Here is a 14,844-nt window from a genome sequence, read left to right as displayed (position 1 = left end):
TCGTTGCTCCGTACCCATTTTATCCTGCCAATTTTATTACAAGAGGCTTGTAATATAATTTACTTAAAAAAAAAAAAAGGAAATAAGACTGAAAAAATAAATCATAATTCTCATTCTCCTAAAAATTAAATAATTTTTTTTCACCCGATTTACTCTTCGTTCGTTTTCTTAATCATCACCGACATTGTGAAGAGGAATATTTTTCGGAACGGTACAATGAGATCGTGTAAAATCAACACACTGCAGTACCCAGCGGCTCCGCATTATGTAATTTCACGTATTTTCACATAAATGTTGGTCACCGACGTATAGGATTTGGTCGCCCTTTGCCCGGGGCGAGTTCTGGCCTCCGTTTAAATATTTATGACTCGCGAATTTCGGTACCAGTGAAACAACCGGCCACATATGTGGCACACGTATAGCTAGTCGCGACGTGTTGCTGGTATCCGTACGTGACCCGAGGAGAACCGCGGAAAACGAATACGAATACATCTAGTTATATACATATATAATGTACGCGCAGGTGAAATGAGAAAGTATCGTTATGCCTATAGCAGATAGGGCCGTGAGTTTTCCCGTCGACCGAAAGCCCCGAAGGGTTATTTCGGTCGCTTATACGTCACCGTGCTTTCCACCTTTTCCCCGACACATTTTCCCTTTAATAAACTCCGCGACACCGACCGGCTGTTGGATGTAATTTTGTAAAGACGCCCGGAACGCTTCCGGCGCGCGAATTATTTAAATAACAATACCCTTGTATACAACGCTCACTCGAGGCTGTGGCCGCCTCCCGTTTATCACGTACACGCGTGTATATAAATTATAAATATATAGCCACGCGAGCGGTGCAGTGCACACACGGTTTTTTTTTTTCGAATAATGAACCCAGATTTCGATGGAAATTCTTTTCTCCTTTCGTTCGTCTTTTTTTTTCTCTCGTTCTCCCTCCGTCGTACCTTACCTCCGTCGTAACCAATTATTTAAAGAAGAAAAATCGATCGATTCGATGCAAATATTTTACTTTAAAATCTAGGAAACCTTTGCCAGATACAAATATATATAGGTATTCCTTTCCGAATGTACGTGTACACATATATATATATATAACTGGGATAATCCGGCTGACCCTCGTCATTATAGCGACAGCCTATAAAAGCTCGGAGATATATCCCCGGCGTAGGAAAAGCTAGCGTAATAGCCACGACTGTATAATTTGTCTCTTCGTCTCCTTTGGGCCGTCCGTCGCTCGAGCGATATTATCTCGTCGTTACATTTCCTTATTTTTATCTGTTACAGAGATCGTCGAAGGCGTCCGAAGGGGCGGCGGATCTCCACTGCGACCTCTTATCGACGAAGCAGCTGTCGAGGAAGAGGTGAACCCTTACACGCAAACCTATTATATTGTATCGCTGTATATTCGCGTCGCGAATATTTCTGCGGATATTAATTTACCGTCTATAAATAATTACACGCGCTAAGTAATTAAAAATTTCTTGCGGTATACATCCGGATAATTACGAACCGTCGATTAAGTTCCCTTCCGCAACGTTGTACGTCGAGCGCGCGTGTGCGCGCCCGAAGGAGCCGGTCTTATAATTCGTCAACGTCCGTTTCAGGTGGCCACGTTGATGCGACGTTGCTGGGCGCAAGATGCAGCGGACAGGCCAGACTTTCCGGCGTTAAAGCAGACGATTCGTAAGATCAACAAGTGAGTAGATTTTTTTTTTATTACAACCACTTCTCCTTGTACAGAATAAATCTGAAACGGAGCTTACGAAGCTCGTCGTCCGCGCGGTCCACGGCTGACGGGACCACCGGCCAAATGTTGAGGTTTTTCAGTCTCTCTCGTTTCTATTTTTTCTATTTCCCACGACTCTCCCAATTAAACTTCACCCTTTCATCAACAACGAGGTATTTATTTTCCAAATCGATATATTACATCCTCGCGAGTGTGTTCGCGGCGTATCCATTACTACGTATACGTGTGTATAAAGTTAGTAGGTATGATATGTACTTTGCCGTTGAAAAAAAAAACAAAGAATTCAACGTGTGCGGTGTAACCGCACACGTTGATTAAAATACTTTGCGCATTTGTTCGCCGAGTGCTGCCGGGGTTCCAATCGAGGCAGCGAGCGTTCGAAAAAAAATTCTTTCTTTCCTTCTTCCACCAGTTTTTTTATTTTTTTATTTTTTTATTTTTTTATTTTTTTATTCTCTCTTCAATACAGCGAAGCGAAGCGAGGGTGGATTTTTTTTCGACACGGTAACGTGGAGTACAATTTAACGTAACTCCGCGTTCGAATTGTTTATTCGGTAAAACGAGACTGGAGTACACGTTTGAAATAGGTATACGTATAACAAAAATAGAAACTATATCCGCTTAATTGAAGTATAATTAGAACGTTATTATTCTCTTGTGGTTGAAACTTAATACGAGCTTCCTTTCATTCCAGTTTTCCCCCCCTTAACAATAGGCAATAATACAGTCGAGTTTAAGTTGTTTGCCATCCGCGTAACTTTCTTTACACGGCTTCTAGCTGCTGAAGCAAAGTTTGGAGTTTGCCGTTGTTATCGCGCAGCATTTTCTTGCCGTTGGTGGTTAGGCGAACGATAACTCCTTTGCGGAGGCCGTTATTGTTATCGTACAATATCCATCTGGTTGGTTTTTGGTTAACCGGCAATACGGAATTTCCGAATCTCGAATCCTTTCGCTCGGATTACATGGTACCTACACCGTGTGTTCCGCGCGGACGAGTAAAATGGCGGTTTAGTTTCAGTTGGATACAGAAATACAACGCCGGGGTGGGGTGGTTGGGTGGTCGATCTTCGACCCCGTCGCTTTCTTTCCTCTCTCACTTTTATGGACATATTATGTGTGTGTGTACGCTCGAAGAGAAATCGTCCTCATAAATATATTGTTACAAGCATATCCATAAATATGAGCTCCGCCGGAATCGAGGTACCCAGAAATCGCGCCCGATAAATATACGTCTTTATATGGACGTGGAGGGCAAGTGTTAATAGATGGCCACCCAAATAACCGTAACAAAGAACTAATAAAAAGTAAATAAATGACGCCGAAATAACGTCGGGGCACGATACCCGATGGGAGTCGGATCGCCAGCTTTTTATAGGAAATGAATATAGCCGGAATCGTTCACTCTCGAACATCGCTGACAAAACGATCATTTTTTCCTCTCTTTTATTTCTTTTATTTGTTTTATTTCTTTTTCTCTTTATCAGAAAATAGAGAAAGCTAAAAATTGCTCCTCCGATTTACCTGCAATTTTCACCGTTATTGGCTATGGATTTATTTCTCGATTGATTTTGTGCCAGCTCTGTTCTGCTGCGTGCACGAATTTAGGCACGTACCTATAGATGTATTTATTAGCGTAGATATACTATAGACGCGCGGGGTGTGTAGCGAATAAAAGGCAATTTTGGAATCGCAGTGTAGGGGTATCTAGTAGGACTAATTACGTCATGGCGACGGAAATAATAGGACCTCATAGAAGGGAAGAGCACCGCGAGTTGGGTACATATACGAGGTAGAGTATCTGGGGCGATTACATTAACTTGATTGGCTCTTCGCGGCGCGGCGTAGCGGAGGTTGTGTACGGACCCCGCAGCTACGTGTAACTGTTTTCCTAACGAACGTGTCCCCCAACAATTACATTCGGTAGGCACAATGCCCAGAGGTGTCGGAAATCAATTATCAATCATCTGTACCAACTCCAGTTGCACGGAGAGAACAACTATTGGAAGAAAAAGAAATTAATTTTAGGGGCGCGAAATTTTCATTTTCATTGCGTCCTTGATTCTCGCCTTCCTTTCAATTCGCGCGAGGAAAGAGGCAAAAAGAGGGATGAAACTTGAATTTTTTTTCTCGACAATACAGTTCGGGCGCCTGTAGGTATGTAGGCGTATACTCGCGTATATACGGGTCCTTCAGGGTGACTTTGGAGTCAAATTATTGTCCTCGTCACGTCTGACAACGAGACTTGTCGAAATTAACAATAAGCGGTTGAATTAGTTGTCGCAACCGCGAGATTCGACTTTTCCCGAGAGGGCAAAATCACGCTAATTGTTTAATCATTTTACCGATTTTACGTAAACGCCGGAGCTCTTGGCGTCGAATGAAATAAAACTAGACATCGTCGCTCGGTAAAACCTTAAGGGTGCTTCTCACCCATGTCAACCTGCGCACAATGCTCAATTATCATCATCACCGCTTGTTCGACGAGTCGTCTCTCTCTCTCTCTCTCTTCCGATTTATATCCACGAAGAAAATTGGACTCGCGCGAAAGAAGGAGAGAAAAATTGCGAGTCGTTAATAAGCGATTGTCTCGTACGCACCTCGAGTGCACGATACCATTTCATTTATCGCGCTTTAAACGGCGAGCTATTCAAATCTGATCTGATGGAAAGTTGAATGCGTTTTTATGACAGGCGTGTAACACGCACCTTTCGACACTCGCTAAACTCGTCGTCGGTCGTCCCTAAAAATAATATTTTAATGAGATCGCGCCTCTCATCGCGATTATGACCTTTGATGCGAGTTTCTCACGCGTTCGCTCGAATCCCTCGAGCGGCACGAAAAATGAAGAATGTATACGGTACGAATTTTTAAACATATTTTTCACCCCTTCTAAAGTTTTTTCCACATTTTTGGACAACCGCGTTTCCCCTGCTAATATTTTTTCATATTTCTCATAATTCACTTCGCTATCTCACGGCGTCTGCTGCAGCCCCGCCCAGATTCCAGTTTACGTCCCTTGCAGGGCTCTTCTGAAATTTGTCAAGCTAATTTAATCGCTTTGCTTAATGCTGCCGCTCACCTAATCAGCGGCGAAAACTAGGGCGCCAAGGTCCATCGGGTTAACCGCGATGTTCGATTTTCGAATAAAATTTTATATCTCCAGCGCAGTTATACACATATATGTATGTGTGGCGACCGGGTGTTCGTACCTATATTTTCCCTCGTACAACTTTGATTGCTGGTTTTGCCGTACGGTATTCAATTGAAATTGGGTCGCCTGCAATCCATCGGCGATGATCGAACCTAACTGCGTTGCACATTTTACCGAGTCGCGTATGGATTCCTATATACATACGCGATGTGCAGATTCCGAATCCCCGCAGGAAATGAACAGATACCGTGTACGCCGGCGGGCTTGTTTACCTGATCCGCTCGTTGTCCGGCTCGTCTATTGCATTTCTCGCGTCAAAATCCGCTCGTACGCGACGGAGACTGAAATCGTTCCGATTCCTTCTCTCCTCGTGTCCGATGAGCACGTGCCGCGTTACTTGGCCAGACAGCCCCCCCCCCCGTGTCTGTCGGGATCAGGCGTGGAACCCCCGCTGATGCGACGATATCGCGAGATTCGGGAAATCCAACGAAATATACGCCCCGGACGTCGCCGTTACGATCGCTAATCGAAACGCGTTCGACAAAATTTTTCACGCCCGTTTACTCGTTCGTTTTCGAGCGATATACGGGGGGTGGAATATTTCCCCCGTGACTTTGACGGGAGAACCCGACGATGTTCGTCGGTGACGAATTTCCAAGGGTGTTCAGACGCCCCGTCGTCAACCCTGTTAGCTCTTCATTTTACGGTAAAGAGATATGCAGTGCGTTCGAAACGTTGTTAGAGACAACGATCTTGCGCGCGTGAATTCCCCCGGTAATGGGACGAGTAATATTTCCAACGGTGAAAAATCAATGTTTTCCGCGAGGCGTGTACGGTACACGACCGTATACCTGAGCGTTACCTACTCCCTATATTCCGCTTTCCCTTTTCATCCCACGACCGGGAGGGGGTGGTCTGGAATACACGCTTGCGATTCTTCTTTCTCTCTTTCTTTCGTCTTTCCAATTATCTTTCTTTTCTTTTCCTTCGTCCGACAGCTAGACACGCGGCTACAAACGTTCAGGAACCACCTACTCGTCCGCTCCACACCTTCGCTCGGTAATTAGTCGTTCTCACTTCGCGTTTCATAATTCAATACAGCCGTACAGCTCGCCCCGCTACGAAACAATGAGACAGATTTACAATTGAAATTGTTAATTGCGCGGCGTTTGTTCGTCGCGGATGTTCTTTTTCTTCCTCCTCGTGTTGTTTTTTTTTTTCATTTTTTTTCATTTTATTTTTATTTTTTTTAATTTCAAAAGGAAGTTCACGTTTCCTCCCGAGTCTCCGTTACGCGGTCACATTTCTCTTAAAACACCACCTCGGAGGCCTCGGAGTTAGGTGTAAAGTGATCCGATCAATTCGCAAACTAATTGCTTTACTGCGGCTCAACTTTCACGCAAAGCCAATCCTCAGGCGCGCTCTCGCGCCGATCCAGTTTGCAACATAGGGCCGGATTTACTCGGATATACGGACACTTACGCGAGTGGATGTACAACGAAACTACGGATATCGCAAGGGCGAACCATCGCCGCACCGGGAACGTGCAGTTGTATAAGTTCACATCGAGTCGCTCGTTGTAACGGCATAACCGTTATATTTGCTGTGAAACAACTCTACCGTGTTCCGTGTATAGTCGGGCGCGATACTGCAGTGAAATTATCGTTTGTCTACCGCGTAAGCGAATTAGACAATGCAAACACCGAAATTCTTGCACCGATTTGCATTCCGTGCACGGACAACGTGCCGTACTCCGTGTTACCGTGTTATTTCACTGTATCCCGTGTAACTAAAAAGTGAGAGCGTTATCCGAGGATATATCGAGCGGCAAAAGTGCGGCGTGGGCACCTGGCGTGGGGCACATCCATACAAGTTCTTTGATGTCTACCAATTAGAGTTTCCTCAGTTTCCCGGTACGCGGTAGCCCACCGGGCACGCGGTGGCTCAGGTCAGCGATAAGATAATCCCAAGCGTGTCGTACACTTCTCTTTATTCTCGTATTCCGCTAGATACTTGCCGCGGTATTCTGGTCCCGGTGCAATATCCCGATTGCTTCAGAAGTTGCGGTCCGAAATGCACTTTCTCGTTCTATCGGACGATCACCCCGGCCGTTAGAGCGGTCCACCACCTACTTTGTTCCTCGTTTAATCGTCTCGAAAAAATAACCGAATCGATCGGATGAGAATTAGAAGGGATGAACATTTTTTTTTTTTTTCTCAAAGTTCGGGCTCGAGTGTTTCGGTTATTCGTACAAGTCTCAAAATTTATTTATCGACTCTGTTGACAGATCGTTCGTACGAAAGTGAAAAATTTTTTATTTATCTCGCACACGAATCTGCGATTGACAGCTTTGAATCGAACGTCTCTTTTCTCGCTGTTTGGATACCGTGGGCCGAGGTATCCATCCCTGCGATATAACAGAGGCGCGGGCGGTATAACCGGAGATACGTGTACCTACAGGGTAGCAGCTAGATACGCGCGTACACTTCAGACTCCCTCGGTCCATTGTTCCAGAGTCGTTGGAATCGCGGCAATCAATATGGCATTTAATGCTGCCATGATTCGTGAAAGGTTCGCCTAGGTATAGCGAGCTGGCTGGCTGGCTGGTCGCTTCTATTTCATTTGCACGTAACTGTCAAACCGGCTTTTGCGAATTTCACTCTACGACGCGACCGAGTCGAGACGTCGTCTAGCCTGAGGGAAAAGCATTCAACGGTGACCTGAAAGCTCTATGGTACCTGACGTTACGACCGTCTCTTCTTTTATGGTAGCAGCTGCCTCGCTGGTTATACAACAACACAGACCCGACCCACCCCTCCCCCTACCCTTCCACGACTTACAACCGAGTTGCACTCATCGCGCCCCTAAATTTCTCTCCGCACACTTGAAAATTTTCTCAGAAAAATTTGTACACGTCATGCAGAAAAATGACGAGTGACACTCAGCGGCGGGGGGGGGGGGGGGGGGCTGCTGTACGAATTGTGATAAAAATACCGAATTTATCCGGAGTCGAGTCGACGGTAGTCTCGCCGACATCGATCGTCGTACGCACACGGGCAATCGAGCGTTACGCTCCTCTCTTCCGCCCTTATTCATCTTCGTCCTTTTCTTAGGTGGTAGGTGTATTCGGTGTACGTATTGTACGTGCGTACGTACCTTATACCCGATGGCATTCGGAACACGCGAGACTTCCGAATCACGTTCATTTCTCCGTATAGTTTATTTTGAGGTGTATTCGCGAATTGATATAGCGGGGCTTCGACTAAACGGGTATTCGAGTACTGCGAAATTTGGCTAACGAACGAGTCGGGAGTTTTAGAAACTTCTGAAATTCTCGCAGAGAGAAACGCGAGACTCGAATACCGATTTTCGTTCGTTGAGTAATACTTGTTACCACTCGACTTATCGCGACGAAAAATGTGAAAATGTTTTTAAATGTCACAATCCAGCTGCGACTCCACGTTTCGCTGGCACATGAAATCGGAATATTTTCTCATCCGTGAAAGTTTCGAGAAAATTATAAAAGGGCATTTCTCGACAGAGGTATCTTCGCGGTAGATAAAATTTCACTAATTTTCCGACTCGTTGTAATTTATATATTCATGGACATTTTTTTTTCTCACAAAAAAACATTCTCCACCAGACTACGGTAAGCAACAACCGCGACTCGGTATCGCGACGTCTTTTTATCGTGGGATTTGTGGAAATCGTATCGCGAAATTGATCCTTTATTAACGATCCCTCAGCCCGAACTCTTATTATCGGTTTCTTTCCCCCGTCCCCCTTTTATTTCTACTTTCTTCCAAAGGAGCTCAGCGAGTTTTACGGCCGAGCACCGAGGCCCGGGAGAAATCAACGAACGAAACGAATCTCGAACTCGTTACGCGCCGGGCGGTCCTAATTAATTGGCGCAATTTCAGTCCGGTTAATCGATCGAATTTTATCCCCGCTCTTAATCATGCTGTACAGCTACTCTCGACATACTCTGGTTCATGTTATGCGTCGCACGATAATTAGTGTCCACGTATGCCCGCGCTACGGACATAAACCACGCGGCGTTCTAACCCCCGCTGTTCGGGGTATCCCGCTAATCATAGGACGGAGGTCGAGGGTCGGTCCTCTTGGGATCCAAAATCCTGGAAGGATATTAGGGAAAGGTCACCTACCGACGGATCCTAGCCGCTAGCTTTTGCGAGGATTAACGCTCGCGCCGCCGTTCGACTTTGTCGTTGGATTATCGTAGCGTTGTTCGCGCGTACGCCAGTTCCAGTTTGTCGAAATTTCAGCGGTACGTAACAAGGAGAATACGTAGGGATCGGAGATAGCCGACCGCATCCCGGATGAATAAATGATGGGAAGGAGAGGAGGAAGAACGTTAGTCTTCCGGAGAGCAGAAAAAAACTGAACATAATTCTTCGCGCGAGTAATTCACGAGAAAAAGTTGTAGGTTTTTTCCCGGCTGCCGGTTTCAAAACTGGGTGTTACCAAATTGCAATGTTTGTGAAATCTTGTTATAGTATTTTCCGACTCTCGACGCACGCGGGGATATGATCTGAGGGGTCACTTTCATCTCGGCAAAGGTCTGCACCCTGTACACGGGGTGTACCGGCGTAGACTTTGACCGAAAATAGCTCGGGGCGAGTTTGCGAAATGAGAGTAGGCAGATTTCGGGGGTTTGGGGGTTCGCGATCGGGCTGAGCTTCGGGCTGAGCTTCGGGCCCTGGAGTGGAAGACGGTGTAGTCCAACGTGCGTACCACGTAGGCTAAAAGGACCCCGATGCAAGAGGCACTCAAACCTGTCCGTATTGGATTTCCATTTAAGTCGAGGCCTCCCGTAAATAATGATGGAACGGAGACCGTAAATCGGTGTAAGGTTGGCTCGCCAAAAGCCGACCGGGTGAACGTTTTCGTACGACCGTCTGGCTACTCGAAAAGTCAAAGAAAATAACGAAATAAACGACTCTCGTACGTTCGTACATTCACTCGATTAAAACTCGTAGGTTGATTTTGAAAAAAGATAAACTGGGTTCATTCAAAAACAAAAAGGAAGAAAGGAAGAAAAAAAACTATCATAACAGACGAACAAACATCCATTTATCGGCGTGACTACGTCGCGGAAAACGTGTCGCGTTCGTATGTGATATTTAGAACGCAAGCTCGCGGAGCTCGTATTATTCCAGGACACTCGAGGTTCCGCGCTCCGATGTTTATATTGGAAATAGTATCGAGCCCCTCCGAAGCTCGATAGCTTTCCCTCGTCACTGTTATCAGAGAAGTTGGAACGGAGTGAAGTTTTCCATTCAATTTTCAGATCGAGCGCGTTTTCAAGCTACCGTCGCGCACCTGAAACATTCCGGATACTTTATTTACCCAGTTTTCTGTTCTTTTTTTTTTTTTTTTTTTCTTTTCGTCAAGTTACGAAGTAAGATCGGAAATTGTAAAGTTATCGAAACGCGTACTCTGTACCGTTTCGCGGGAACCCTTCGCGGAGACGTAAAGCACCTCGCGGAACCGCTTTTCCAGGCCAATTATTATCTCGCATGTTATCGTCTGCCCCCCTTTTCTATTCTTCTCGTTTCTCGCGGATACAGAACATTTCCCGTAATATTTCCCAGGGGATGGACAAGGCGGACTCGGACTTCCACCGCGCTCCGCCACTGGTCTCTCACCTAACGTGATCCCGAGGGAAACACTTCCCGTAGCTTCGCGATGTTTTACCGGTCCAGCGGATTCCGGCGGTACGATAGACGTGAAAAGTGAGGTGGATGAAATGGAAAATAAAATAGAGCGAAACGTCGGTGCCTCATATTTCGGAGTTAATGACAGGGCCGCTTAAATTATTGTACTCGTTGTCATTCGCGTTGTCAATTAACTCGTTTCGAATTACCTGATAATTATTATCCTACAGAAATACGCAGGTAATTACGAAACAACGACGATGCGCGCCGCCCTCAAATTTACCGGCAGAAATTAATGTTCATTAATTTTACGACCAATTAACTAAAACCCACGAACTGCCGTTGCTAACGATTAATTAACTTACTGCGAATTGTTACGTGATTTGCTAAAATACCCGCCTGTGACTATCTCCACCGAAGCGCGAGGTGAAAAAAGGCAGAATAATGCAATTTACAAAATGTCCCCTATTATAATCATCGATGGTATCGAACGAAGGGCGATGTGTGATAATAAAAGAATCAACGACGCGATATAGCAGCTGCGTCGCAATAACGTTGAAATAAAGGACCGTGTCTTATATATTTCAACGTTTTCCACGCTTCCTTTCTTCCGAGTGCGAATCTCAAGGGGGCATTCAGCGGCGAGGATATAGTCGCGCATCTATTTCCCACCTTGGAAGGTAGCTGAGAGCGTAGAAACTTCTCCTCTCTTGCATTCTCTCCTCTCTCTTTTGAGGGTCCTGGTTGGCCCTACAAGACGCTAAAACGTCGCGATTTCGTACCTATGACCACCTGCGCTGATACATCTGAGTGAGCTTGGAAAATGAAACGCATCAAGCTTTCGGTTTCCTCGAAATCGACGAGATATACTCCGTACGTGTGTGCGCAGTAAAACTTTACTCTGCGTTGGGGTGAGGCGTTTTAATTTTTGCTACCTGAGCCCGCAGGCTGTTTTACAAAAAGTGATTTTTTCCAGCGTATATTATCGTAGACTGAACGAACATTATCGCAGTACCGCGATGTTCGCGAAGTTCTCTTATGTCGTAGCTGATGTTTCGGTTTGAGCGGATTCCCGTTGATCGAATTCTGGCGAACATGCGGGCACATTGAAATGATATTTGGCATCGCTTTGATCGAGCAGCGGTGATGCCGGTATCGGATATGCGGTCATAGATTATCGAGTCCCGGGACTACGTCATACGCGGAATATTAAACATACCGCAAATCGCATTCCGTTCAATCGCGCGAATCCATTTTACAACGCTCCGCCGATGTATTCGGTCGTCCGACGTACGGTCAGAAAATGGGTCCAACGACGAAGCGAATTTCCGTCGATCCCTCGATCCACTTACGACGTAATGTATGAAATTTTCATTTTCTTTTTTTTCTTCTTTTCTCCATTTGTTCGCATCTGAAATTCCGCAAAGTTTTCTCAATCTCCCCGCGGGGACTTATGAATAAGATTGTATAACAGTTCCTCACGTACGTACACTCATTCCTCCTAGGTATATCGTACAACTCGACGAGATCTGCAGTTGCAACATAATTACGTCGGTTGTTGGTCACCGGAGGGTGCGCTGGCAGAAATTCTTGTCTTTTTCATTTTCAAAAGTTGAAATTACACGGTGGCTCGATGTTGTTATTTTATCCTCAAGGAGCAGGGAAAAGTTCACAACTCTGACTCCGGACGCTTCATCAAATACTCCGAGGCCCGCTCTTACTACTTAACAAGATACCCTTGATATTCGATGTAATTAGCTGCGGCAAGAAGAGAACAAAAAAATACTATCCTACTGGCACGGAAAAATACTGTAACCACTTTTTACGGTTAAAGAAACCCGAGAGTACGTTAGCGCCTGGTTGGAGTCAAGCGAGACGTCATCCGCGGATCGCAAGTAGTAATGCAAAGTTTGGTCAGACGTGTTTCAGTCAGGCGATACGCGCCCACTGTTCTGGCGTCTCTCGCCAACGTGGAAACAAAGGTAATTTGGCATACGAACGGAGTTGATAGATGTGGATTGCACTGACGTATTTCATATACGCACGCGCCCCGTCTTTAGAAATTGGAAGATTAAAATGCATCGACAAATTACGAAACAAAAATGTGGATTTTCGGGTTGAAAATCAACAAGTTCTTTTATTCAGATTCGTAGTGTGTATTCTTATGTATTTTGACCTCAGCAATCCGAATCTGGCTACCGAATTGGTCTAACTATAAAATTGATCGAGTTATCGCCAATTATTCGCTTTTCAGAGCGGAAAAAGTCTCGATAGGAAAAATTCCTAGTTCAATTTACTCAACGGATTCGTGTTTCTGGGGTCAAAATACATGAGAAAAGTGTCATACGATCGATTTTTAAAAATAAAAATTGTTGGTTAAAATTTGAAAAAAATCGTACCCCTTGGAAAAATCTCAAATTTTGGCCAAAAATTTTTATTCTTTAAAATCGATCATAGGACACTTTTCTAACGTATTTTGACCTTAGAAATCCAAATCTGAAAGAAAAATTGATCTATCTATGAAATTAATTGAGTTATCGCCAATTTTCAGCTTTTTGGGGTCAAAAATAAAAAATTGATTTTTTGGTCTATCTTTATGTAATTTGAGCTCAGGAATCCGAATCCGAAAGAAAAATTGATCTATCTGCGAAAATGACCGAGTTATCCCAATATTTTCGCGATTTTTCGCGATTTTTGGCATAAATTTGAGGATATCTCGAAGGGAAAAAATCGTAGCTCAATTTGGACAACGGATTCGTGTTCCTGAGGTCAAATTACATAAGAAAAGTGCCATACGATCAATTTTAAAAAATAAAAATTTTTGGCCAAAATTTGAAAAAATCGTAAGGGGTACCCCTTGGAAAAATCTCAAAATTTGGCCAAAAATTTTTATTTTTAAAAATTGATCGTATGGCACTTTTCTTGTGTATTTTGACCTCAGGAACACGATTCCGTTAAGTAAATTGAGCTACGAATTTTTCCCATAGAGATATCCCGATTCTTCTGGTCCAAAAAGTGAAAAATTGGCGATAACTCGATCAATTTTGTAGATAGATCAATTTGGCTTTCAGATTCGGGTTCCTGGGGTCAAAATACATCAGAATAGCATATAAAAAAAAATATTTTTTTTTGACCCAAAATCGACAAAATTCCAAGGGGTACCCCTTTGGATTTTTTCGATTTTTGGGCCGAAAATGAAGTATTTTAAAAATTGATCGTATGACACTTCTCTCAAGTATTTTGATCTCAGGAATCCAAATCCGGAAGCCAAATTCATCTATCTATGAAATTATCCAAGTTATCGCCAATTTTTCACCTTTTGGACCAGAAAAATTGAGATATCTCGATGAGAAAAATTCGTAGCTCAATTTGACCGACGAATTCGTGCTTCAGGGGTCAAAATACGCAATAAAAGTCTCATAACAGTCGATTTTTAAAATACTTCACTATTGGTGTAAAAATTGAAAATAGCAAAGGTATATTCCTTGGATCAAGAATTTTTTTCTATGCTATTCGCACGTATTCTGAGTTCAGAAATCCAAATAGCTGATTGTGCAGAATTCGCGTTGATTCGTAACCACATCAATTGCGTGCAGCAGTATGACGAGATCTTTGGCGTGATAAAACAGAGCGAATAAAATCGTGATCCCGATATCAGAAAAGCAGAACAGAGAGACTGACAAAGGAAAATATAGATGGAGAAATATTTTTCCCTCACTTATCACTCGTACGTTGCTGTGTTGTTCGTTAAGTTCCTAATTCTATTTTATTTATTCTTTGTCACAACATTTCTCACTTTTATTATTCAGCTTTACATGCCACGTAGAACAAACTCATCGTGGACCGTACATCGTCGTAAGTATATATGCACGTATGTGCATCATACGTATGTGCTCTAATTTCGAAACTAGAATGCTTCCTACATGCATCAACGGAACGGAGAATATGCGCGAACTACAGTTGTGAAGTGAGCTAGCGAAACCCCGAGGCACTAGATTTCCGTCTTTGACTACATCATTCCGCTTTTTCGGAATTTTCTATTCTCTATTATTTTCTCTCTATTTCACCTCTTTCATTTTTCCAACACGTACGTGAGGCCGCCAGTTTATTCTTTCTCCGTCCAGAAATCAAAACCTTCGAACGCTATTTTTCTCGCAGCATTTTATTTCGAAGGTAAAGCAATATTAACGCGCCATTAAGAGCGTCCAAAGCCTCGGACTCGCGGAAAAGCCCGTAAAGCCCTTTTTACGAGCATC

General features: G+C 44.1%; 1 protein-coding gene across 9 annotated transcripts in view; it reads left to right on the top strand.

Annotated features, from left to right (window-relative positions):
* The window catches only part of LOC105684161 (atrial natriuretic peptide receptor 2), a 106,256-nt gene that overhangs the window by 76,369 nt on the left and 15,043 nt on the right, over positions 1-14,844 (top strand). For all 9 annotated transcript variants that reach the window (XM_048660009.1, XM_048660008.1, XM_048660007.1 and 6 more), the window contains 2 exons: positions 1,297-1,373; positions 1,617-1,708. In XM_048660009.1, coding sequence (XP_048515966.1) covers positions 1,297-1,373; positions 1,617-1,708 — 169 coding nt within the window. The remainder of the gene's footprint in view (positions 1-1,296; positions 1,374-1,616; positions 1,709-14,844) is intronic.

The sequence above is a fragment of the Athalia rosae genome, chromosome 1, assembly GCF_917208135.1.
Source record: "Athalia rosae chromosome 1, iyAthRosa1.1, whole genome shotgun sequence".
Taxonomy (NCBI): Eukaryota; Metazoa; Arthropoda; class Insecta; order Hymenoptera; family Athaliidae; genus Athalia; species Athalia rosae.
This window is presented reverse-complemented; position numbering and strand designations above follow the sequence as displayed.